This window comes from Heterodontus francisci, chromosome 2 (genome assembly GCF_036365525.1).
Source record: "Heterodontus francisci isolate sHetFra1 chromosome 2, sHetFra1.hap1, whole genome shotgun sequence".
Taxonomy (NCBI): Eukaryota; Metazoa; Chordata; class Chondrichthyes; order Heterodontiformes; family Heterodontidae; genus Heterodontus; species Heterodontus francisci.
Window position 1 is genome coordinate 198147631 of NC_090372.1, and position 26649 is coordinate 198174279.

General features: G+C 40.3%; 1 protein-coding gene across 1 annotated transcript in view; it reads left to right on the forward strand.

Moving 5' to 3' along the window:
• The window catches only part of LOC137380187 (protein canopy homolog 1-like), a 126607-nt gene extending 103292 nt beyond the window's left edge, over positions 1–23315 (forward strand). Inside the window, exons 3-5 of the mRNA XM_068051960.1 lie at positions 19515–19721; positions 20084–20180; positions 22301–23315. Coding sequence (XP_067908061.1) covers positions 19515–19721; positions 20084–20180; positions 22301–22344 — 348 coding nt within the window. The 3' untranslated portion in view covers positions 22345–23315. The remainder of the gene's footprint in view (positions 1–19514; positions 19722–20083; positions 20181–22300) is intronic.
• Positions 23316–26649: the final 3334 nt, after the last annotated feature.

Sequence of the window (26649 nt, forward strand, 5' to 3'; positions counted from 1 at the left end):
GTGGACGAAGAGGCATTAGAGGACGATGGTATGGTCAACCGTGTCAAAGGCTATAGACAGGGCAAGAAGGATGAGGAAAGAGTTTACCTTTGTTACAGTCACATAGTTTGTTCCATCACAAATGACATCCTATTTCTTGCAGAGGAGTAGGGCTGCAAATCAGATCAAGGAATTGAGACAAATGGTTCTCGATCTAAGATGCAATTTTTCAAAAAGATTCAACCAAAATGACCAATTTAAACTTTGCTACATTACTCCTCACCACCCCTCCACCCCCCATCCTTCCTCTGAGGACTTCTTGAGACGGGGTGCTCAAATACAGATTCTTGTCGTGATTTTTTTTTCTGATGGTTAATGAGAAGTCCTACATCTGTATATCGTCAGCAATGTTGCATTTTATTATTAACAAAGAACAAAGAAAATTACAGCACAGGAACAGGCCCTTCGGCCCTCCAAGCCTGCGCCGATCCAGATCCTCTATCTAAACATGTCGCCTATTTTCTAAGGGTCTGTATCTCTTTGCTTCCTGCCCATTCATGTATCTGTCTAGATACATCTTAAAAGACGCTATCGTGTCCGCGTCTACCACCTCTGCTGGCAACGCGTTCCAGGCACCCACCATCCTCTGCGTAAAGAACTTTCCACGCATATCCCCCCCTAAACTTTTCCCCTCTCACTTTGAACTCGTGACCCCTAGTAATTGAATCCCCCACTCTGGGGGAAAAAGCTTCTTGCTATCCAACCTGTCTATACCTCTCATGATTTTGTACACCTCAATCAGGTCCCCCCTCAACCTCCGTCTTTCTAATGAAAATAATCCTAATCTACTCAACCTCTCTTCATAGCTAGCGCCCTCCATACCAGGCAACATCCTGGTGAACCTCCTCTGCACCCTCTCCAAAGCATCCACATCCTTTTGGTAATGTGGCGACCAGAACTGCACGCAATATTCCAAATGTGGCCGAACCAAAGTCTTATACAACTGTAACGTGACCTGCCAACCCTTGTACTCAATACCCCGTCCGATGAAGGAAAGCATGCCGTATGCCTTCTTGACCACTCTATTGACCTGCGTTGCCACCTTCAGGGAACAATGGACCTGAACACCCAAATCTCTCTGTACATCAATTTTCCCCAGGACTTTTCCATTTACTGTATAGTTCACTCTTGAATTGGATCTTCCAAAATGCATCACCTCGCATTTGCCCTGATTGAACTCCATCTGCCATTTCTCTGCCCAACTCTCCAATCTATCTATATTCTGCTGTATTCTCTGACAGTCCCCTTCACTATCTGCTACTCCACCAATCTTAGTGTCGTCTGCAAACTTGCTAATCAGACCACCTATACTTTCCTCCAAATCATTTATGTATATCACAAACAACAGTGGTCCCAGCACGGATCCCTGTGGAACACCACTGGTCACACGTCTCCATTTTGAGAAACTCCCTTCCACTGCTACTCTCTGTCTCCTGTTGCCCAGCCAGTTCTTTATCCATCTAGCTAGTACACCCTGGACCCCATGCGACTTCACTTTCTCCATCAGCCTACCATGGGGAACCTTATCAAACGCCTTACTGAAGTCCATGTATATGACATCTACAGCCCTTCCCTCATCAATCAACTTTGTCACTTCCTCAAAGAATTCTATTAAGTTGGTAAGACATGACCTTCCCTGCACAAAACCATGTTGCCTATCACTGATAAGCCCATTTTCTTCCAAATGGGAATAGATCCTATCCCTCAGTATTTTCTACAGCAGCTTCCCTACCACTGACGTCGGGCTCACCGGTCTATAATTACCTGGATTATCCCTGCTACCCTTAAACAAGGGGACAATATTAGCAATTCTCCAGTCCTCCGGGACCTCACCCGTGTTTAAGGATGCTGCAAAGATATCTGTTAAGGCCCCAGCTATTTCCTCTCTCGCTTCCCACAGTAACCTGGGATAGATCCCATCCGGACCTGGGGACTTGTCCACCTTAATGCCTTTTAGAATACCCAACACTTCCTCCCTCCTTATGCCGACTTGACCTAGAGTAATCAAACATCTGTCCCTAACCTCAACATCCGTCATGTCCCTCTCCTCGGTGAATACCGATGCAAAGTACTCGTTTAGAATCTCATCCGTTTTCTCTGACTCCACGCATAACTTTCCTCCTTTGTCCTTGAGTGGGCCAATCCTTTCTCTAGTTACCCTCTTGCTCCTTATATATGAATAAAAGGCTTTGGGATTTTCCTTAACCCTGTTTGCTAAAGATATTTCATGACCCCTTTTAGCCCTCTTAATTCCTCATTTCAGATTGGTCCTACATTCCCGATATTCTTTCAAAGCTTCGTCTTTCTTCAGCCTCCTAGACCTTATGTATGCTTCCTTTTTCCTCTTAGCTAGTCTCACAATTTCACCTGTCATCCATGGTACCCTAATCTTGCCATTTCTATCCCTCATTTTCACAGGAACATGTCTCTCCTGCACGCTAATCAACCTCTCTTTAAAAGCCTCCCACATATCAAATGTGGATTTACCTTCAAACAGCTGCTCCCAATCTACATTCCCCAGCTCCTGCCGAATTTTGGTATAGTTGGCCTTCCCCCAATTTAGCATCTTCCTTTTGGACCACTCTCGTCTTTGTCCATGAGTATTCTAAAACTTACGGAATTGTGATCACTATTCCCAAAGTAGTCCCCTACTGAAACTTCAACCACCTGGCCGGGCTCATTCCCCAACACCAGGTCCAGTATGGCCCCTTCCTGAGTTGGACTATTTACATACTGCTCTAGAAAACCCTCCTGGATGCTCCTTACAAATTCTGCTCCATCTAGACCTCTAACACGAAGTGAATCCCAGTCAATGTTGGGAAAATTAAAATCACCTATCACCACCACCCTGTTGCTCCTACATCTTTCCATAATCTGTTTACATATTTGTACCTCTATCTCATGCTCGCTTTTGGGAGGCCTGTAGTACAGCCCCAACATTGTTACCGCACCCTTCCTATTTCTGAATTCTGCCCATATTGCCTCACTGCTCGAGTCCTCCTTAGTGCCCTCCTTCAGCACAGCTGTGATATCCTCTTTGACCAGTAATGCAACTCCTCCACCCCTTTTACCTCCCTCTCTTGAATTTAGCTTCACTGGCGGACACAGATATGCTCTATCTTGATTTGAGTGTGCCACTTTTTGAAGTGAAGTACAGCTGGAATGTAGGAAACGAGTGTTACGACTGACTGTGCCAATCAAAGCCCCCAATCGAAATATATGATTCTAATTGTGGGAGAAACGCACTGATAATTCAATCCCGTCGCTCCACTGATCGCCTAAGATATTATTTAAAACTTTCCAAATTAAAGAAACACCCAGCCAAATTGTACCATTTATTAACTCCCAACTGAGGCTAACTAAACCCGGTGTCTTTAAATCAACAAATTAACTCTTTAATTTGAAGAACTAAATTCTTAAACACTATGAAGATATAAACAACATTTAAAATAGAAAACATTAGAGTCCTTGCATATTTACAGTCCAATGTTGCCTGAAGTCCTCACAGAATGTTGCTTTCCTTCTCCAGCAAATTTCAATAATTAACGACTCGCAAACACTTTCAACAGAATCAATCTGACTTTAGAGTTTTTGAGGGATAAAAGATTGTCACAGTCTAACTTTCCTTTCTTCAATTTAAATTACCAGAGATCTCTGTTTTGACTTGATGTTTTAGAATTTTGAGAGATAATAATTAAACAGACTAAATTCCTATTCCTTCAGTTTAAATGGCTGAGTGCTCTTTTTCCAGCTGCTGACACCACAGCTGTGTCCTCTGTCTGTGTCAGAACAAACTGTCTTCAACTAAAAGCCAGTTCAAAACAGAATTGTAACAAATGTATCGCATGAGACTCACTCCCAGTAATGAGAATGGACCCTTTGAAGTATCCAAATGGCTGTTTCTAAGGCAACGAAAATGCACCTTCCTATAACTCTTGAGGCTTGCTGGTTCTTAAAGCAATACTGATCCTCTGCAAACCTTAAAGGCAAACCGCATATTCCCGAAAAAAAACTACAGGACCATTGCACGAGGTTGCCAAATTTTGAACAGTACGATCCCACAGCCAATATGATCAATTGATAACCTGTTTTAGTGGTGATTGGGGGATAAATATTTGCCAGGGCACCCTGCTTTTCTTTGAAATAGTGCCGTAAGATCCTTTACTGACCGGACCTCCGTTTAACATCTCATCCAAAAGATGGCACCTGCCGTCAGTCAGGTGCTCAAGTCGTTACAGTGGGACATTGAACCCACAACCGTCTGACTGGAAGGTGAGAGTGCTGCCAGTTGAGCTATGACTGACGCCTACAGAATTTCTACTGCAAATCTTGTCAAAACATCACAAGCTGGGTAGTGGTAGGTATGTCTGCTTTGACATGACTGCTGCTGCTAATATTGGTTTTGTTTAACCTTTTTAGACGTCCAGTCTATGAGCAGTATTTTCCACTGGTGCTGCTTTCTTCTGTCAAGCTGATGCTTAAGTAATGCCACTTATCATTTACCAGCTCTCCTGCCTCCACCTTGCACATCTCTAATTGATGCTGATGCTGCTCTTACTCCAGTTTGCAGTATCACAAGAAAAATAACAAGTAAGGAAAACCGTTTGGCACATCCCACCTCAGCTGTGCTGGCAAAGCCTATATTTTCCAGTAATGTCATCAAACTGACTCTAGAATGAGTACAAAATTCTTGCCACCATTCATTTACCAAGAACATCATTCCAGATCTGGATTTACTCTTTGCATGAAGAATTTGCTCCTGTATCTGTGCAAAACATTCATTAGTTTTAACCTATTTGTTTAATTCTGGCATATCTTGAAGTATAGCTGCAAATTAACTTAATCTGTGGTGTTTACTGTCTTGTATACTTCTACAGTGTTCTTTGTTAGGTGCTTGCTTCAAAGCTCTCCAGTCTTTTATCATGATTCCCTTCTTGATCGAAGCGATCAGTTTCATGGCTTGAATGCTTCCCTTGTGTATGTTTAACCAAAACTGAACAATGCATGAGGTATGATCTGACCAATGCATTATATGGTTTCAGCATGAGATCTATCTGTTTATATTCAATGTAACTTCAATACAACTAAACATTCTATTCACTTTATTTTACTGCTATTCCGCAGAGATTTGATGTGTTAAGTGCCAAATCTGCATTCACACCCAGATCCTTTTCTGCTTCACTTTTTACCAATTTCTACAACATCCCAAGTACTTGGGGCATCAATTTCTTCAGCTGTGCATTGTATGTTGCACTTATCTGTATTGAATGTCATCTGCCACTGATTTTCTTTATTTCAGATTTTGTCTAACTCCTTTTATTGCATCCTTGGCTACTGCTTCTAACTCAACTATCCCCAGGTTTAGTATTGTCTGTGAACAGTTTGTTTTGGTTTTGTTAAAACTAAGTCATTAAAAATGGATTAAGAACAGTGGGGCCCAGCAGTGACTCCGATGGCTATTCACTTGGGAGTTACTATACCCTACGCTCGGACATGCATCTGCTGCTTTATTTTCTTCAGCCAAATCTCTTAAGGTTTTGTCTTGCATTCCCACCAATTTTCAGCTTCAGTAGCGGCCTTTCATGAGAAATCTGTCGTCATAACCTGGTCTGACCTAATATGACACCAGTCTCATACCATTGTGGGGGTTTATTCTTAACTGCTCTCTGAAGTGGCCTAGAAAGCCACCAGTTGCAAAATTCGCTACATAGCTCAAGTAGAAAATTGGATAGACTTATTGACACCTGACGTGATGACTAGGCTGTTAAGCCAAACATAATCTCAGTGCATTTGGTTCATGCCCAAGTTGTGAGAGTTATCCCATAGACTAGTTGAGCAACAGTTGGACATGGAAATGTGATAGTGACTTTCAGCCAATGTCCCAAATACTTCGAACACCATTGATGGGTATATCCTGTCCTGCTGGCAGGACAGAGCCATCAGAGGTGGAGACACAGCGGTAAGCAGTCCAATGGATGTGGTTCTCCAAGACCTAATTATTGACTCCAGACCTGTCAAATGACCATTTACTGCCCTCCCTCAGCTCATGAGTCAGTGCTGTTCCATGTTGAACACTTGGAAGTACTGAGGGTAGCAAAGATACCGAATATACACTTGGTAGGGGACTTTGATATCCATTACCAATGGTGACGTGGTAGTGCTACCACTGACTAAACTAGCTGAATTCTGAAGGACATAGTTGCCAGACTGGTCTTGCAGCAAGGGGTGGAAGAACCAACACAAGGAAATAACCTACTTGACTTTGTCTCACCAATCTACCTCACACATCTGTCCATAACAGTATTGGTTGGAGTGACCACTGCACATTCCTTCTGGGCATCAAATCTCATCTCTCACTGAGTGCATGCTCTGCTGTGTCATGTGATTCTTCCACAGTTCTAAGCAGAATAGATTAAGAACAGATGTTGTAACTTAACTGGGAACCACTGGGTGCAGTGAGCTATCAGCAGGAGCAGATTTGTATAACATCATAATGATCAATCTTGGGTTCTGGTATATTTCTCACTACTCCATCACCATCAAGCCAACAGTGGTTCATTGAGAGAAGCATGAGACGAGCATGCCAGGAGCAGCACCAGGTGTACCTGAAAATGTGGTGTCAACTTGGTGAAGCTACAACACAGAACTATGTATGCTAAACAGCTGAAGCAACATTCTGGAGACAGTTAAGTGATCCTACATTCAATGGATCATGTCAAAGCTCTGTGTAGTCCTGCCACATCCAATCACAAATGGTGTGGGCAATTAAGCAACTAACTGGGAAGGACAGCATTACCCCTGAAATAATCAAGAGTGCCAAGCCTGCTATACTCTCAGCACTACATGAACTGCTATGCCTGTGCTGGGACGAGGGAGCAGTACCTCAGAACATGCGCGATGCCAATATCATCACCCTCTGTAAAAACAAAGGTGACCGCGGTGACTGCAACAACTACCGTGGAATCTCCCTGCTCAGCATAGTGGGGAAAGTCTTTGCTCGAGTCGCTCTAAACAGGCTCCAGAAGCTGGCCGAGCACGTCTACCCTGAGGCACGGTGTGGCTTTCGTGCAGAGAGATCGACCGTTGACATGCTGTTCCCCCTTCATCAGATACAGGAGAAATGCCGCGAACAACAGATGCCCCTCTACATTGCTTTCATAGATCTCACCAAAGCCTTTGACCTCGTCAGCAGACGTGGTCTCTTCAGACTACTAGAAAAGATTGGATGTCCACCAAAGCTACTAAGTATCATCACCTCATTCCATGACAATATGAAAGGCACAAATCAACATGGTGGCACCTCATCAGACCCCTTTCCTATCCTGAGTGGCGTGAAACAGGGCTGTGTTCTCGCACCCACACTTTTTGGGATTTTCTTTTCCCTGCTGCTCTCTCATGCGTTCAAGTCTTCTGAAGAAGGAATTTTCCTCCACACAAGATCAGGGGGCAGGTTGTTCAACCTTGCCCGTCTAAGAGCGAAGTCCAAAGTACGGAAAGTACTCATCAGGGAACTCCTCTTTGCTGACGATGCTGCTTTAACATCTCACACTGAAGAGTGCTGCAGAGTCTCATCGACAGGTTTGTGGCTGCCTGCAATGAATTTGGCCGAACCATCAGCCTCAAGAAAACGAACATCATGGGGCAGGACATCAGAAATGCTCCATCTATCAATATTGGCGACCACGCTCTGGAAGTGGTTCAAGAGTTCACCTACCTAGGCTCAACTATCACCAGTAACCTGTCTCTCGATGCAGAAATCAACAAGCGCATGGGAAAGGCTTCCACTGCTATGTCCAGACTGGCCAAGAGAGTGTGGGAAAATGGCGCACTGACACGGAACACAAAAGTCCGAGTGTATGAAGCCTGTGTCCTCAGTACCTTTCTCTATGGCAGCGAGGCCTGGACAACGTATGTCAGCCAAGAGCGACGTCTCAATTCATTCCATCTTCGCTGCCTCCGGAGAATACTTGGCATCCGGTGGCAGGACCGTATCTCCAACACAGAAGTCCTCGAGGCGGCCAACATCCCCAGCTTATACACACTACTGAGTAAGCGGCGCTTGAGATGGCTTGGCCATGTGAGCCGCATGGAAGATGGCAGGATCCCCAAAGACACATTGTACAGCGAGCCCGCCACTGGTATCAGACCCACCGGCCGTCTATGTCTCCGCTTTAAAGACGTCTGCAAACGCGACATGAAGTCCTGTGACATTGATCACAAGTCGCGGGAGTCAGTTGCCAGCGTTCGCCAGAGCTGGCGGGCAGCCATAAAGGCAGGGCTAAAGTGTGGCGAGTCGAAGAGACTTAGCAGTTGGCAGGAAAAAAGACAAAAGCGCAAGGGGAGAGCCAACTGTGTAACAGCCCCGACAAACAAATTTTTCTGCAGCACCTGTGGAAGAGCCTGTCACTCTAGAATTGGCCTTTATAGCCACTCCAGGCGCTGCTCCACACACCACTGACCACCTCCAGGCGCTTACCCATTGTCTCTCGAGATAAGGAGGCCAAAGAAGAGGGGAGGAGGTGGCTCCATTAACATCCCCATCCTCAATGATGGCAAAGTCCAGATGCTGATTGGATGATCCTTCATGCCCTCTTCCTAATGTTCCCACCATCACACAAGCCAATTTTAACCAATTTGATTCACTCTACGTGTTATTACGAAATGGCTAAATGCACTGGATGTAGCGAAAGCTATGTGCTCCAACATCATCATCATCATCGTCTGTAAAGCCGCAGTCCTGTGTTCCAGAACGAGTCTCACCTCTAACCAAGCTATTCCAGGACAGCTACAACACTGACATTTGCCTGACAATGTGGAAAATAGCCCAGTCTACAAAAGCAAGAAAAATCCATCCCAACCAACAACTGCCCCATCTGTCTACTCTCAATCATCAGCAAAATGATGAAGTTGTCAGAAGTGCCATCAAGTGGCATTTATTCACTAATAACTTGCTCACCAATGCTGAGTTTGGGTTATAGTGTCATAGAGTTATACAGCACAGAAACAGGCCCTTCGGCCCATCGTGTCAGTGCTGGCCATCAAGCACCTAACTATTCTAGTCCCATTTTCCAGTACGGCCCATAGCCTTGTATGCTATGGCATTTCAAGTGCTCATCTAAATATTTCTTCAATGTTCTGCCGAGATCACTTGGTTCCAGACTCAACAGCTTGATCCAAACACTGACACCAGAGCTAAATTTCAGAGATGAGGGGAGAGTGACAGCCCTTGACATAAGGCAGCACTTGACCTAATGCAGCACCATTCACAAGATGTATTGCAGCAACTCGCCAAGCCTCCTTCGACAGTATCTTCCAAACCCACGACCTAGAAGGCCTGGGGTAGCAGACACATGGGAACACCACCACTTGCAAGTTTCCCTCACGTCACACACCATCTTAACTTGGATCTATATCGCTGTTCCTTCACTGTTGCTGGTTCAAAATCCTGGAACTCCCTTCCTAACAGCACTGTGGGTGTACCTACACCGCTTGGACTGCAGCGGTTCAAGAAGGCAGCCGACCATCACCTTCTCGAGGGAAATTGAGAATGAGCAACAAATGCTGATAATTGCACAGTGTTCAGCTCAATTTGTTATTGCTCGGATAATGAAACAGCCCCTGCCTTCATGCAGCAAGACATGGACAACATTGGGCTGATAAGTGGCAAGTGACATTTGTGCCAGGAAAATGCCAGGCAATGATGATTTCAAACAAAGGAGAGTCAAATAACCTTCAATAGCAATAACATTCAATAGCATTACCAGCACCAGATCTCCCACCATCAATATCATTGACGAGCCATATAAATGATGTGGCTACTAGGACAAGTCAGAGGTTTGGTATTCTGTGAGTGGTTTCTGACTCCCTCTCTACCACCTACAAAGCACAAGTTGGGCGTGTGTTGGAATATTCTCCATTTATGTTTGATGGGTACAGCTGCAAGAACACACAAGAAGCTTGACACCATCTCTGACCAAACAGTCGTTGATCGGCATCCCATCCACCATCTTAAACATCACATTCACCACCAGTGTACTGTGGCTGAAATATGTACTATCGCTAGATTACCACAACACAAGAAATTGGGTTATAGCATTATGAAAACTCCCTGGTTTACTTTGAATAGTGTTATTGGAGTTTTTGCCTCTCCCTGATGTTATATCAGTCCCCTATTTTTAATGTCTCAACCATAGGATGATGCCTCTAAAAATGCAGTAATTATATGGCTCTGGAATATCAGCCTGAGTATGTACTCAGTTACTGGAGTAGGCTCAAACCCACAAAGTTCTGACTTGTGAACGTTTTGCCAACTGAGCCAAGATGACAAACAAAACTAACGTATTTCTGTTTAGTGTTGCTGTGGTTGTTGTCATTCTAGAAATTACTATTGCATTTTGGGACAAAGTTATTACACACAGAAGGAGGCCATTCAGACCATCGAGTCTATGCCAGCTATCTGGAGCAATCCAGTCAGTCCCATTGCCCTGCTCTGTCTCTGTAGCCCTGCAGGTTTATTTCCCTCAAGTGCCCATTCAATTTCCTCTTGAAACCATTGATCATCTCCACTTCCACCACCCTCATAGGCAGTGGGTAAAAAAAAAAGTTCTTCCTCTCATCCCTCTTGTATCTCTTGCCCAAAACTTTAAATCTGTGTCCCCCTAGTCCTTGTGCCACCAGCTAATGAGAACAGCTTCGCTTTGTATACCTTATCTAAACCTGTCATAATCTCCTACACCTCTATCAGATCTCCCTACAACGTCCTCTGCTCCAAGGAGAATAACCCAGCTTCTCCAACCTAACCTTGTAGCTAAAATCCCTTTATCACTGGTAAATTTCTTCTGTACCCTCTCATGTACTTTCACATCCTTCCTAAAATGTGGTGACCAGAACTGGATGCAATATTCTAGTTGGGGCCTAACCAGAGCTTTATAAAGGTTCAGCATAACTTCCCTGCTTTTGTACTCAATGCCTTTATTTATGAAGCCCAAGATTCCATATGCTTTATTAACCACTCTTTCAATATGTCCTTCCACCTTCAAAGATCTATGCACGTGCACCCCCTGGTCCCTCTGTTCCTGTACACTCTTTAGAACTGTGCCGTTAAGTATATGTTGCATCTCCCTATTCCTTCTGCCAAAATGCATTGCCTCACACTTGTCAGTATTAAATTCCATCTGCCGCTTGTCTGCCTATTCTGCTAGCCTATCTATGTCCTGTTGCAATCGAATGGTATCACCATCACTGTTTGCCACACCTCCAAGTTTGGTATCATCAGCAAATTTTGAAATTCTACTCTGTATTCCAAGATCCAGGTCACTTACATATATATCAAAAAGAGCAGTAGATCCTAGCACTAACATTTGGGAAACACCACTGTCCACCATCCTCCAGTCTGAAAAACAACCATTTACCACAACTCGCTGTTTTCTGTCCTTAAGCCAAATTTTTTGTTATGATGACACTGAACCTCCTATTCCATGAGCCTCAATTTTGTTATCCAGCCTTTTATGTGGTACCTTGTCAAACGTTTCCCTAAAATCCATATAGACAGCTTCCACTGCATTCACTTCTTCAATCTTCTCTGTTACTTCATCAAAAAATTCAGTTAGATTAGTCAAACATGATCTGCCTTTCACAAATACATGCTGGCTCTTCTTAATTAACTTAAACGTCTTAAAGTGCCTGTCGATTTTTTTTTTTTCCCCCCCGATTATTGTTTCTAAAACCTTTACCCACCACTGATTTTAAACTGACAGGTCTGTAGTTACAAGGAATGTCCTTACACCCTTTCTTGAACGAGGGTGTCACATTTGCCACTTTCCAATCCTCTGACACTTCTCTATATCTAGCGAAGATTGGAAGATTATGGAAGATTATTATATCTTCTATTTCCACTTCCATTTCACTTAGCAACCTGGGATGCATGGCATGCAGATTGACCACCTTACCCACTCTAAGCATAGCTAGCCTTTCCAGTACATCCTGTCTGTCAGTTTTCACCCCATCCATTACCTCTTCCATCTCCACTTGTACTGATATTTTGTCAACATCCTCTTCCTTGGATTTATGGAATGCAGGATAGGTCCAGTATGTATGCTCTTTTGACTGGTCTCACATTGTCCATGAACTTTGTCATCCAAAATTCTGCTGCCCATAACTTATACCACACCAAACTCCACTCATTTATCACTCCTATGATTGGTGATCTACATTGGCTCCCAATCTTGCAATGCCTCAAATCTAGAATTTCAGTCTTTATGGCCTTGCTCCTCTCTGTGTCTTTAACCTCTTGTAGCCCTACAAACCTTGAGAAATTTGTGTTTCCCTATTCCCTTCTCCTGCACCAATGGCAGCCTTGCCTTCAACCACATAGGTGTTAACCCTCCCTAACCTCTCTGCTCTCCATCTCATTTTTTTTTTAGTTTCTCCTTAAAATGGATCTCTTTGACCAAGCTTTTCATCAGCCAACATAATAATCTCTTCCTCTCTTGGCTCGATCAGTTTTTTTTTCTGATTACACTTTCTGAAGCACCTTGCTTTTTCTATGGTTAAAAATGCTGCAAGATGCAAGTTATTGTTGATGGTTGACAGTTTCACTTTGAAGCTGAGCAGCCAACCATCTAGAACACAGCATATCTTTTGTCTGTTTATTTCTTGAATATAAAAGCAAAGTTCTGTTTGAATCGAGGATCAGCTAGAATTGTAGATTCTTACATAACAGATGGAAACTATTCAGCCCATCGAGTCTGTGCCTGCTCTTTGAAAGAGCTGTCCAATGTAGTCCTATATCCCAGCGTTTTCCCCTTAAAAAGTAGCCCTCTTCAAGTACATGCCCGATTGCCTTTAAAAGGTTCTTTTGGAATCTGATTCCAGCACTCTTAACAACCCTATGTGTGATGAAACTTCTCATTTCCCCCCTAGTTCTTTTGCCAATTATTTTAACTCTATGACCTCTGGTTACTGACCCACTTGCAGAGGAAATAGTTTCTCCCTACTTGCTCTATTAAAAAACTGCTCATAATTTTTAATCGCTCTATTAAATCGACCCTTCTCCTCCTTTTGCTCTAAGGAGAACAATCCCAGCTTTTCCAATCTTGCCACATAACTGAAACCCCTCATTCCTGGTAAACCTCCTCCGTATCCTCTCCAGACCCTTGGCATCTTTCCTACAATATGGTGTCCAGAATTGTACACAATAATCCAGCTGAGGCCGAACCAGAAATTTGTGAATTTTTAATATGACTTCATTGTTTTGTATTCAACATCCCTATTTACAAAGCCAAGTATGCCATACACTTTCTTACCTACCTTATCAGCTTGTCTTGCCACCTTCAATGATTTGTCAATATGCATCCCCTCCCCCTGCAATAGTACCATTAGATTACTACCACCCCCTGTTGTTTCTTGCCAAAGTGCATCACTTCACATTTCCCCATTAAACTGAACTGCTAATGTGTCTGCCCATTTCACCATTCTATGTCCTCCTGAAGTCGTTTTTTTATTTGTTCAGGAGACGTGAGCGTCGCTGGCAAGGCCAGCATTTGTTACCAGTTCCTAGTTGCCCTTGAGAAGGTGGTGGTGAACTGCTGCAGTCTGTCTGGTGTAGGTACACCCACAGTACTGTTGGGGAAGGGAGTTCCAGTATATTGACTCCTGCGACAGTGAAGGAACGGTGATAATTCCAAGTCAGGATGGTATGTGGCTTGGAGGAGAACTTGGTGATGTTCCCATGTATCTGCTGCCCTTGTTCTTCTAGGTGGTAGTGGTTGTGAGTTTGGAAGGTGCTGTTGAGGGAGGCTTGGCGAGTTGTTGCAGTGCGTCATATTTGGTACACACTGCTATCACTGTGCATTGGTGTTGGAGGGAGTGAATGTTTAAGGTGGTGGATGGGGTGCCAATCAAGTGGGCTGCTTTGCCCTGAATGATGTTGAGCCTTTTGAATGTTGTTTTAGCTGCACTCATCCAGGTAAGTTGACGGTATTCCATCATACTCCTGACTTGTGTCTTGTAGATGATAGACAGGCTTTGGGGAGTCATGAGGTGCATTCCAGCAGCTGCAGAATTCCCAGCCAGTATCTGAGGAGTTGTGAGTGGTACTGAGCACTGTACAATCATCAGTGAACATCCCTACTTCTGATCTTTATGATGGAGGGGAGATCATTGAAGCACCTGAAGATGGTTGGGCCTAGGACACTACCCTGAGAAATTCCTGCAGCAATGTCCTGGGGCTTAGATGTTTGGCTTCCAACAGCCATATTCCTACTATCGTGCTTACTACGTTGTCAAGGTTTGTATCATCCACAAACTTCAAAGTTGTACTCCTATACCCAAGTACAGGTCATTTATATATAACTAGAAAAGCCACGGTCCTAATACTGTCTCCTGCGGGATCCTGCTGTATACTTCCCTGATTCAAAAAAAATCTGTTCACTCTGCCTCCTATCCCTCAGGCAGTTACATACCCAAGCTACCACCATCCCTTTAATGCCATGTGCTTCCATTGCCCAAATAACTGAGTTACCTTTTGAGAATCTGTATAGACAGCATCTACACTGCTTTCATCATCTCTGTTACTTCATTAAAAAACTCAATCAAGTTAGTCAGACGCAATTTAGGGGAGGCAGTGGCGTAGTGATAATGTCACTGGACTAGTAACCCAGTCAATGCTCTGGGGACATGGGTTCGAATCCCACCAGTGCATATGGTGAAATTTGAATTCAATTGATAAAAATCTGGAATTAAAAGCTAGTCTAATGGTGACCATGAAACTATTGCCAATTGTTGTAAAAACTCATCTGGTTCACTAATGTCCTTTAGGGAAGGAAATAATCTGCCATCCTTGCCTGGTCTGGCCAGGTGACTCCAGACCCACAGCAATGTGGTTGACTCTTAAATGCCCTCTGAAATGGCCTAGCAAGTCACTCAGTTCAAGGGAAATTGGGGATGGGCAACAAATGTTGGCCTAGCCAGCAACACCCACGTCCCATGAACAAATATATAAAAACAAAATTGTCTTTAAGAAATCTGTGCTGGCTGGCCCCCATTAACCCATGCTTCTCCAAGTGAGAATTAATTTTGTCCTTGACAATTTTCTCTAGCAGTTTTCCCATAACTGATAAACTGGCCTATATCAACAGTTAATAATTTTAATTCTTCAAAGATGCTAAAGACCAAAAAGTACAAACGTTTGCTATCAAGCATTTTTATTTCAGTTTATTCCATTCTCCTGCTAACTTCCTTTTGTATCAGCAGAACTGAAATATCCAGTTCTCCTTGATACAACAAAAAAATAATTGGTTTCATCTGAATGAGGACGATCAAGATTGCATAACCATCGATTGTCAAGTCCTTTCTCACAAATTGGAGTGGGTGGGAATGATGGGGAACATAATTTCACTTGTCTCCTAGTTCATTAGTTATGTAACCTACTTAGGTAATGTGTAAGAATTTTTTAAAATTTTGTTTTAGGTGGGATAGAACTGGAGGTGCTTTATTGCTCTCCATTTGATTGTGCAATATACCTCCCTCTAGATATGACTATTGCTGCCTTTAATGTTCTGGGGGTTGTGTTTTTTAAATGATCAGATCACTTCTCCAAATATTAACTACTCGTCAGCCAGGGAGCTCTTTTAAAATATCTTTTCATAGCTGGATATACAGCAGCAACTCACATGGCAGACATATAAATATTTCAGAGAATATTAGCAATGCCATAGATGATAAACTCAAATGTTAATATTTAGTCAGTTTACATATCTGATGTCTCCAGGTGAAAAGTTGTGGATTTCAAATCACTTGCATAAGTAAGGCATTTAGCAGAAGAGAAGACTCTTGGAGAGGGGTGGCTAAGAGAAAAGGTAGAGTAGGGGAAGAAATTAGAAGACGGGCCAATCTGGTGTGCTCTTGGAACCCTGCTTGTTAATTCAGGAGCTGCACAGGCCATGGTATGGAAGCAGGTCACTTGCTCCCCTCTAGCAAGAAAATGATGTATGGCCTGTGGGAGAGAAACCTTTTAATGTTTATATAAAATTTTTATAAACAAAACTGAGTTATTCCTAATTGTTCAGACCTGCTGTTGTTGCAAATCATTTTGAGTGAACATATTTGTCTGTCTTAATAAACCAGTTGACTTATTGCACTGTCACTATAAAGAAATTTACTATACTGCAGTGCAGACGGTATGATTGTAGGTTTGGAAAACTGCACAGAATTGTTGTTTTTTAAACTGGAGTAAAACTCACAAACTACTTTTATGCAATGTCACTTTTTTTAAAAAAGCTGTCCATCTGCTATATTTTATGCTAATGGAAGAAAAATATATTGCTGCTAAAGACCTTAGTCATATGAAGGGTCAGTTCAGTGGAGTTTGATATAATATTCCATTTTACTTCATTCATAATGGAGTATTCATTGTCTGAATATTTAGCCTCTTTACTCACCCAAAACTTAAATCCACAGTTTTAAGATATGTGACCTTTGTAAATGCTTTAAGTTAAGGTGGTGATCTCATTTTGCTTTGTGTAGGCACACTTGATTGTTCATTTGTTTCATTAATGCTGCAATTTCCTGCAGGAACATGATGAAATCTTTAATGAGAAGCTGCACATGTGTTAATACTTTATCAGACTTAATTATTTTTATTTTAAGTTTTTTGATGGATTTTCAAGTAACTTGCATATTACTACTTTTTAGATTGGCACAGTGGTTGTCTTTACTTGACTAAGTTATAGGGGCCATGTTCCCATGATCCTCTGTGACCAATATTAAAGCTTACTCGCTGAATAATTGTCAAGTATACTCTGTGGAATTTTATTGTTCACCTTCAGTTTAAAAAAAAAATGACTTGAGGGATTTCATTAAAAGGTGGCTCGAGGCTGAAGACTGACATCTGACAGATACTTTGTAAACCATGGGCAATATGTTTTTGATTTGTTTGGACCTCACTGGGCTCATATTTCAAAGCATTGATTAGATTTGTTTGATGCTGTAAACAGCTTTAATTCCTCTTCCATCCAATTTTCACACTTCTATATTTCAATTATGTTTAGCACAGTAGTATTTTAATTTCTGCAAAGTTTAAATGGATGTGCTATGTTGCATCACAACAAAAGTGTATTTGTGTGCTTAAATGTCATAAATTAAATGGAACCTTAAGTTTATACAATACTTCATCAGCTTAGCCATTATTTCCTGGGCAGTCAGCAAATTTGAATCAAACACTTTTAACTTTTTAAAAAAGCAACAATTCCAAAACAATTTTGTGAGGAACCCAATAGTACATTTTTTCAATATGTGGTCTACTAATACATAATATAGGCTTGTAATTAACTGTTAAATCTAATTTTGAGCTAATTGCTACAGAAAATCAGCAGTGATATGTTTGTTTTTGTCCATGTCATATTTAGATTGAAACTAATGCTTAAATCTTACAAATAGCACCATATCTTTGTACATTATTTCAAATTGATTCTTTGAATTCTGCTGATGAAACAAACTTTGTGGTCATGCATTTGTAATGCTTACTTTATAGGTACTTTATTCCTGTCAGCAGGGCAAAACAAAAGTACATTTTTGATACATAATTGAAAAACTTTTTGGTATGAAACATCTGAGGTTTATGTCATTTCAAAGTCATGTACCCAACCATGGATGCTAGATAGCAATCATGAAAATAAAACTGCAATTTAAAAGAACTAGTTTCAAAATCCAAATTCGAAAAATTTTAGCGGTCTGTATTTTGTAAACAAGAAAAATTGTTATTTTTCCCTCCAAGTTGTAGGTTTCCAGTAAGTTCTATGCATTCATTCTTGTATTATCATTTATGAGATTAAAGTTTTTAAATAAAATTGTGTACATATGGATTTTCTCTAGCAGTTTGGTTATCTTTATTTAAAAAAATGCTTTTGTCATCCTGAAGGTGGGAATCCACTCCTTCTGTCTCAACACTGGAAAAATCCAAAGCACTTCACCTTTATCACCTCCTTGCAGAGCATCAGTCTTATTTTTTAGTAAGATAAGAAACTTTTGTCCAAAGCAGACAGGCAAAATTGATTGTGACTCTCTTCCATCACATTTTAATAATGGCAGTCTCTTCATTCTCATTTCAATGGCAGCCGCAAATTACAGGGCAGTATCTCCGACATCTTTTCTGCTGGCAGAGGGCAATGTATGTGTGTTTTTCTTTCCACTCCCCTCTGTCACACCAAGAAATGCTTCTATGAACATGATGCATTTAAACTCCTGTGACTGTATTGAGGAAAAGTGTTTTTTTTTTGCCCTAGCTAAATGGTGATCAGTTCCTTGGATCTGTTACAAAGCCACTAGAGAATTTGGTGTTTTCCATAGTGACGGTTACAATGTGTGGGATTTTATGCAGATGTAGCATAAAATATCTAAATGTGCATAGATTTTTCTCTACACTTTTACCAAAATCCTCAATCTAAGATAGATCTTGCAAAGAAAGTTCAATAAAGATTAAGTTGCTTCATTCTGCTAAAATAATCATATCAACTGAGTATAATGGAAAGAACATCTGAGCTAGTAATGTAGTAAGTAAAACACTTATTTTAATGTTTAGGCACTGATGTATTTGCTTTGTGATCAGATGGCAGTGAAGCAAGAAGAGACCTTTTGTGTGAATGAACTGCTTATGTGAAAATGCATCCATAATGTAATCACTGGGACCGGAAGGGGCCATACTGTGTCTGAAAGGAGACAATGGAATCTGGCCATATCTACATTGCTGAAATCGAGTTCATCAGCGATTCAGCCCTTTGACTGCGGTTGTCATGCAAACTTCCTACTTTGATCAGTAGAGGGTGGAGGGAGGGACTCGCGGAGGCCTGCGGATGTATCTCTGTTGTTTACCCTGTACTTGGCTTCCATTGAAACTCTTCCGGAGAAAGCAACGGGGCACATTTTGCACCTTGACCTGTCTAGACAGTTAATACTTTTTTGTCCAGTTACCAAGGGGAAGGGCTATTTTGACCTCTTGTGCACTCTTTGTGGCAATTCATTCTAGGAGTATAGGTGTTAACTGGGGCTTTTCTTGAATTTGGTGAAAGGGGAGGAGATAAGACTATCCAACAGCTTTTATTCCAGGAAATGAAAACTGAGACTGTAGACCTGACTGATGACTTTTGGGCCTGCTTTCTCCTCTGAATCCTGAGCAAGGATTAAGCAGCTGCTGGCAGGCAAATGAACAACGTCTTGACTGACCAGTCATTCAGCAAGCTGGATATGGTGGTCCACTACTAATTTGCTAACGTGAGGTTTTTTCTTTTTATTATTGGTAATTTTTGTTGGTGTTTTCAACAAGACAGAAATTGTATTTGAGATGAACAGAAATGACCAAAACAAACACTAGTACATTTTGATACTTGAATTACATTCCGTGAGTTTGAGACGACAACTTTTTTCAAAAAATGCATAATGTAATGGTGCAGCCTTATTCAAGTTGCTCTGTTTTTCTGCAGATTCCATATGCTAGGTCAGAGATCCATCTACTTGAACTCTTTGAATATATATGTTCAAACATGGATGATTATGCACTGTATGTGGATCCAGAGACCCAGAAGAAGACTTATATGAGATTTGCTCCGAGGGATTCTGAGAAAATGGGTTCAGTAGATTTCAAGAATTTCAAGTTTGATCCTGAAAATTCAAAATCGCTGAAGTTCGTGGTAAGGCTTTTTTTAATGTGTTCAGACAGCTTTTACAGCAGAGGGCACTAGAACTTCAGCTCGTGAAATCTTTGTTAAAAATTATGCTACTAAGGTTTTAGAATTCATCAAAAATAAACTGAAAAGTTCCCTTTAATAGAATGGCAATTAGCTGGTGATCACATTTTTGTAGTTTCATGTTCTCTTATTTTAATGTGGAAATACTACAAGATGTTTTTTGCCATTTGGTGAGAGATAGGAAATTAAAAAATGGCAGCAGGCAACAAAGAAACACCTGGAGTTGTGTGTGCTTCATGGCAATGACGATGACTTATTTTGATTGTTTTGTTCTTTAATACCTTCCTATTTTATTCTGATCTCAGTGTGAAAGTATAGTGGAAGAATATGAAGATGAAATCATTTCTCTGTTCACCCATGAGGCAGACCATGTGGCTGACAGACTATGCAGTGAGAAATCAGGTACTACATCTGATGTGATGGTACAGTTCCTTTTTTGAGTTTCTTGTTGCTATTCTACATTGATGCTCTGTGGGTGGGAGGTGGGTGGGAACGGTGGTGCGGTTGGTGGAATCTTCATTCTGATGGAAATGGCTTAGGTCATTACCTGCATGTATAAGTTTCTTCTGTCAAGGTACCATTAGCCAAATGGAACTTTTGCCTAATTATTGATATTTGTACCAGTTCCAATTTGTCAACCATGCTGTTTCATATGCAGCTTGAAACTAGATATTTTTTATAATATTTATTTATCGATGGCATAAAAATGTAGTTCGCTGATACGTAGATATACTATGTGTTTAGCTAAGTGTATCCCACTGTTTGTGACTGGTTCTCATTAGCATTCAGAAAAGCTGTCTGCTGAAAATCTCCTTAGCTGAAATGAGATTCTTTAGGGAATAAGTGGCTAAAATCTCAATTTTCTTTTGATTAGAGTCCATCTTTAATAACTAATATTTTTCCATCCATGGTGCTGGTAATGAAAAGGTGATGTATCATGTTAATTTCAAAATAGTTGAAAGCTGCAAACCTTTAACAGTGTTTTACTTGATGTGTGTTAGTGTAGCTATTACAAAGATGGCTTGTTTTTGTTGGTACTTGACGACATTTCACAAATGTCTCATTAGTGCTACTGTTTTATTTCAAACTATGGTTGTATCACCTTAGTGATCTAAACCATCTTTAAAATTTAGTTGGAAATTTTGCAGCAAAATTTTAATTGAAGATCCAGATCAGCTCACCACAATAAGCACAAAATACTTGAGAAAATAGTACACCTTGGGAGAATTGAGTTCGCCTGCAAAATATCTTTGATTACTAATATATTATTGGGATTTATGATTCAGCTTGTACATAGAAGGGAAATTGATGTATATTTTTGACAGGTCACGGTGAACAGTGGTTACAAAAAACAAGGTACAAGTGTCATTGAGGATGACAATTGTCTTTGTAGTTCAGAACCCCATTAACTGAATTTTCAAGCTGTTTATTGCAGTGAGATTTATTTTAGTTTCATTAGTAACTTAATGGGAACATTTAAATAGATGCCTGTATACTATCTGATAAAAGCTCCAGTGGTGGTTATTTATGATTCACAAAAAGAGTCTGATCTTTCGGGTCAGCCTTGTCTGTTTTTGTAAATGTTACTATGGTAAACCTAAGTTTATTTTGTGCCTTATGTATTTAACAAGTCAGTAAACAATCATAGCAGTCTGCAGTATCCTTTCATAGGCAGTGTAGATGCAACTCAACCTTTTTAAAAATAATATATGTTTTGAACTCAGCAGACACACATCAATGTAATTTTAAACTACCTCTACAGATTGGGAATATTTGGTGGTGTTAAAACTTATTTGAATTAAAAATACAGCCTTGATTGCCCAAAGTAGTCTATATAAATATATAAGCTGGTATTAACAGTCTTGATGCAAGTTTTTTACTGCAAGAATTACAGAACATGTATTGTAAACCAAATATGTTAAGAGTTTCCAATTGGCTTTGAGATCCTTGGATATTTTGAATCACCATCAGGTACAGGATAGGAAGATCTGTTTACATCATTATAATATGTTAATCATGGTGAATTATTTCTTTAAATGATACCAGCAGATGTTGAATTTTGGAATGTTTATAACAGGTGGTTAAAAGTGTTTGTTTCACTGTTTTCAGTAACTATTTGTATAAACTGTTTCCTCTGGCTTACTCAGCTTATCTTAATAAAGCTTCCCAGATTTGAGATGTTCAGACAATCGAATGTAATTTTATACATGTATGTAATGCAGAAAAATGATCAAAAAATTGACCTTTGGAAAGACCACTTCATAATGCAAGGCATATTCAACTTCAATTAAATATTTGCCTTTTTTGTCCAAGGTGAAAGAATGTATTTTTTTAAATCATTCTTTCTGCTGTTATTTTCCTTTTTAAATACATGGGGATATTATTCAAATCGGCTTGCGCTGATACAATAGTTTAGCTATTAAAAGTATAGCCAGTCCTCACGAAACAGTGTGAATATTCTGAACAACTGTCAAAAACAAAAACTTGGAAGATTTAATTATTTACTTTTTGCCCCCAACCAGAGATGTGTGATCCATCCAGACAAACTCCCCACTCTGAACTATAATCCTGCAAAGAACTGGTGCGTATCAAGTTGGAATAGGAGGATTATAAATGACTGCATCAACTGCTGACAAATTTACACTGGACCAGGACTGCTGCTCTGAATTTGTTGTCTTCTCATACACTTCTTCTCCCAAAGAACCACTAATTCAGATATTTTTTTACTATGGCTTTATCTTTTAATCACTCTTGATCTGTTCTAGCATTTTCAAATTATCCACAATTTATTAGAGATTTTATAACCAAGAGTCATTTGGACTAAATTAAGGTCTATCTTCAAAAAGATTTTTAGCTTAACACAAGAACCAGAAAATAAGACTTACTGCTTTCCCCTCCCCCCCTTTTTTTTGTTCAAATGACATGTGCGGTGATTCTTTCTAGGCTTATTTTCAATTTTATAATCTAATACTTCCAAATAAAATTACATTTTTATTTTAAATTGGTGGATTTTTTTAGTTTTATGTTGATTACTGGGATTGTTTTTTCTTGCAGATCATGAATTCAATAAAAAAAGTACACAGTAGTCAATTTATACCCCATGCTCCCCCCACCGCCCCTGGCCACTACACCCCCAAAATTTAACTTTCATGTTATCCTTGGATTGCTCCACAAACTTTTAGACTGGATTTGGGGTTCCCTTTCCTATTGCATCTCGTCTATTTGATATTCCTATTCAAAATTCAAGAATTCTGTTAAGGCACAATGAACATCACATCACACTGAGCAGAAGTCCCATTTATCTGCACAATAAAATATAAATCTTCACTTTTCAAATAAAAATGGTCTTCTAGCTCCCATTTATTTAGAAATTGTATTCATTTGTAAACATTTTTGTGATATCAAACAATGTAATCAAAATGTGCAATGTGTTCACAACCCACTTAGCAAAAATCATTTTTAAAGCCCACTTGTTTTAACATTTTAATGTTTATTCCAGCATGAGTTTTGTCATGTAAATAAAAATCTCACTCTCAATTTCTGGTGTCTTTAAACTTTTCAGTTATTTTAATTGGTGTTGAGGCTGTTTGTAGTACTGATTTTGTTTTACTAGACAACTTTCCCTCAAATTAGATTCATTTTCAATTATGCACACATCTTTAGCAGAAGTGTTTTTCTTTCCTAAATGTACTGTTCAGTGGATTAGAATAAAAGGAAGACAATGTGCAAGTGTCAGCAAATGTGTTTTTATATTCAAATCGATGACTTTTTAGCAGCTCTACAAGTAAACTTCATTGTCACTTAGTGAAACCAAAGATCCCTTAAAACGTGGAGCTGCTGTCATTGGCTCAATAATTGTTTCTTTATAATGCTGAAATTGACACATAATCTGTGGTCATGAGGTCAAAGTCTTAGAGAATGTCCAGTTTAAAAAGGAACGTTCAAATTTTGAAACCACTGGCGACGCTGAAAACTGATAAACGGTCTGTTTAGCTGGTTCTAGCTGACGACCTAAGTAAGTAAATGTTTAGTAGATAAATACTTTGAAACATTTTTGTCTTTCTGATTATCGCAGCAAGGTATTAATTCTGCCTACTGCGTCTACGTTTCGAATTGTACACGTCCCCAGAAATACTGTGAAGCTCCTCTAGTGTGTTTTTTGCAGAGAGCACATACTTGTAATTCAATGCAGAGTCCTGCTGGGAAGTATAAACTTGTGGGAATTTTGTTCACGATGTCCCTTTTAAACGCGTGTTTGACCACTAGTTTTGTTTTGTAAATAAACTTTATATGAGAACAAGGACTATCTCTTTGTGATCATTCGGAATTAAGTGCTGAGGTTTTTTTAAAGTTTCTATGGCTTTTATTAGTGTGGTTGAGGGGATTGGGGTCAGACTGACCATAGTCGAAGAGCAGTTCCATTCTCGAAATATTCGAGTGTTAATGAGTAATTAAATCTTTATCGTGACATTTGCGTTCATGGTGGTAGATTTGTTTTCTTTTGACTTAATAAGTATATGCTCAGCCCATGTTATTTGCAGAAATCTGTTCTATACATGTCTGTCTATTGATGGATTATCACTTGCAAGTTTCGAGCAGCGGCTTTTTGTTTTGTTGAACAGCTGCTCTCCATATAACAAGAATGTTGTTACAAATTCTTGAGAAATGTATATCCTGAAAATGAATATTTACATCATACAAACGGATTTCTGTATTAGAAATAAATTGATTCGTTAGGCTATGACTTGTATTTTAATTAACCTTGGCTCTGCTCTTCCCGCTCCCCAGCCGAGACACTCAATCTTTTAGCTACTTTTTCTCCACTTTCTGGATGTATTTGGAATAATGATGCAGATTATATGTCTCTGCATATTGACTATAGCGACTGCCATCTTAAAACAGTCATCATTCTACCAATCGCCGGGATCAATGGTCCGCAAAGACCTGATATAAAACTGGTGGAATGGACTTAGTTTGCCATCTGCAAACTGGATAGATAAATGCTCATTTCCTCCTGCTCGTATACGCCTTGGCAGGAGAGCTTAGCAAGGTCAGTGACACAGCTGCTAAGGCTCTGGGTGGAAGAGAGGGAGTATCTTTCTTTAGCCTAGCCTGGTCTGTATGAAGGACCATTTTGTAAAATTACCTAAATTCAATATCATTGAACCAGGAGGTCCACCTCAATCAGAACTGCAGCAAAGTGGTTCTCTACAGTCTGACAAAGTTCAGCCTCTGAGCTGCAGCATTAACTTGTATTCTAACAAGATTAAAATATATTTGTCCTGGGGATTAGCATACTTAAATCCCCCTTCCCCTTTTTGGTGGTGGCAGTTCTCTTTGATCTGTGTTGCATGGCAAGAGTCTGGTTTGGTCCTGGCCATCCGAGTGCCAAGTGTGAAATCGGCCTGATGTCATCCCTATTCTTCACTTTTACATCTTTCACCAGTTTAATTATATTTCCGCCACAAAAGACTGGCGCTTCATTGCATATGCAAGTTGGACAAGGAAGCATTAAAAAGTATGGGTGAAATAACTGTGGGGGGAGGGGTCGCTTTTGTGTTGAAGACGGCTAGTGGGACCCAAAGAAACATTTCTGCTTTTTTTTATTCTGTCTTTCTCTTCCCTACCCCAATACACTGTTCCCCAATGCTTTAAACTTTAACACCACCTATTTTCTAAGTGTGAGATGTCGTAAACTAAACAATATTTAAGCTGGCCCGTTTTGGTTCTTGCCAAAATATTTTCTACCCACCGCCATTTGCAATACTTGATTGTAAAGTCACTGGGGATAATCCTTTTTAGCTCATCACCGCAGATTTTGATTGGTTAAAATGGGTTTGATAGGGAAATGTCAGCTCAAGAGTATGATGAGATGCTTTGAGAGTTTGTGAATTTTATTCAGAGGCGCGGATGAGTTGGGACAGAGAGGAAACGAACCACCTGCAGTTGTGGCAGGAGCTTTGACCTTCACCCCAGTCTCCTGGCCACCGACTCCATTCACAGTGTCTGAGAGGCACAGTTGCTCCCCACTTGTACAGGACCAGGCTCATCAAGGCAGTGACCATTGGGCGTTACTTCCACATACAAGCTAAGCAAGAATAGAAATGCAGATTACTTCTTTAGCATTTGATACCAGGTCAATGCTGGGAAATGCTCTGCTCTGACAGCTTCTTTTGTCTGAGATTTTCTGTAATGTTTCCCAGTCTCCGTATTTAGGAGACAGGTAGAAACGATTTAAACTTATTGACGTTTGGAGAGGAAATAAAGGTACTCATGTTTTTGAAGGGCAAATGGCACCTCTTATTTTCATGATTGTAGCTACCCTATGGTGTAAATAGAAAATTCACGTAACTAGGGCTTCCTACATCAGACTAAAAGCCCGGAGAGGATAATTGAAAGTTACTAGCCAAAACTTTGTAGAAACCCTTCGTCATATTTACAAGTACAATTTATTATTACATCAAATTACTTCACAGGAGCTCGAACTCTTAAAGTTCTTAATTCCAATTTGCTTAATCTAGAAAGTCGTCGTGAATGTTTCAAAAAATGTTTGTAGAGACAGAGGGAAATTTGAAATGCGTGCAATTAATAGGTTAGAATATTGGATGTTTTATAACTCAATTCAGTAAACTATGGAGGATTTCAATTTAATTATAAAGGTGAAGAACAGTGCGGCTTATTGCTATCTCCTCCAAGAAACTTATTTCCCCGTCTTCCCTTCTTCCCCTTGGCTGAAATTCTCAAACCTTTGGAACCGAAACGCTATCTGCTTTGCTGTGCCATTCACTCACATATAAAACGTCACATTTAGTCGTGTGACAAAAAACACTTCTCTATTTAATCCAGGCCAAAGATTTTTGAATAACTTATT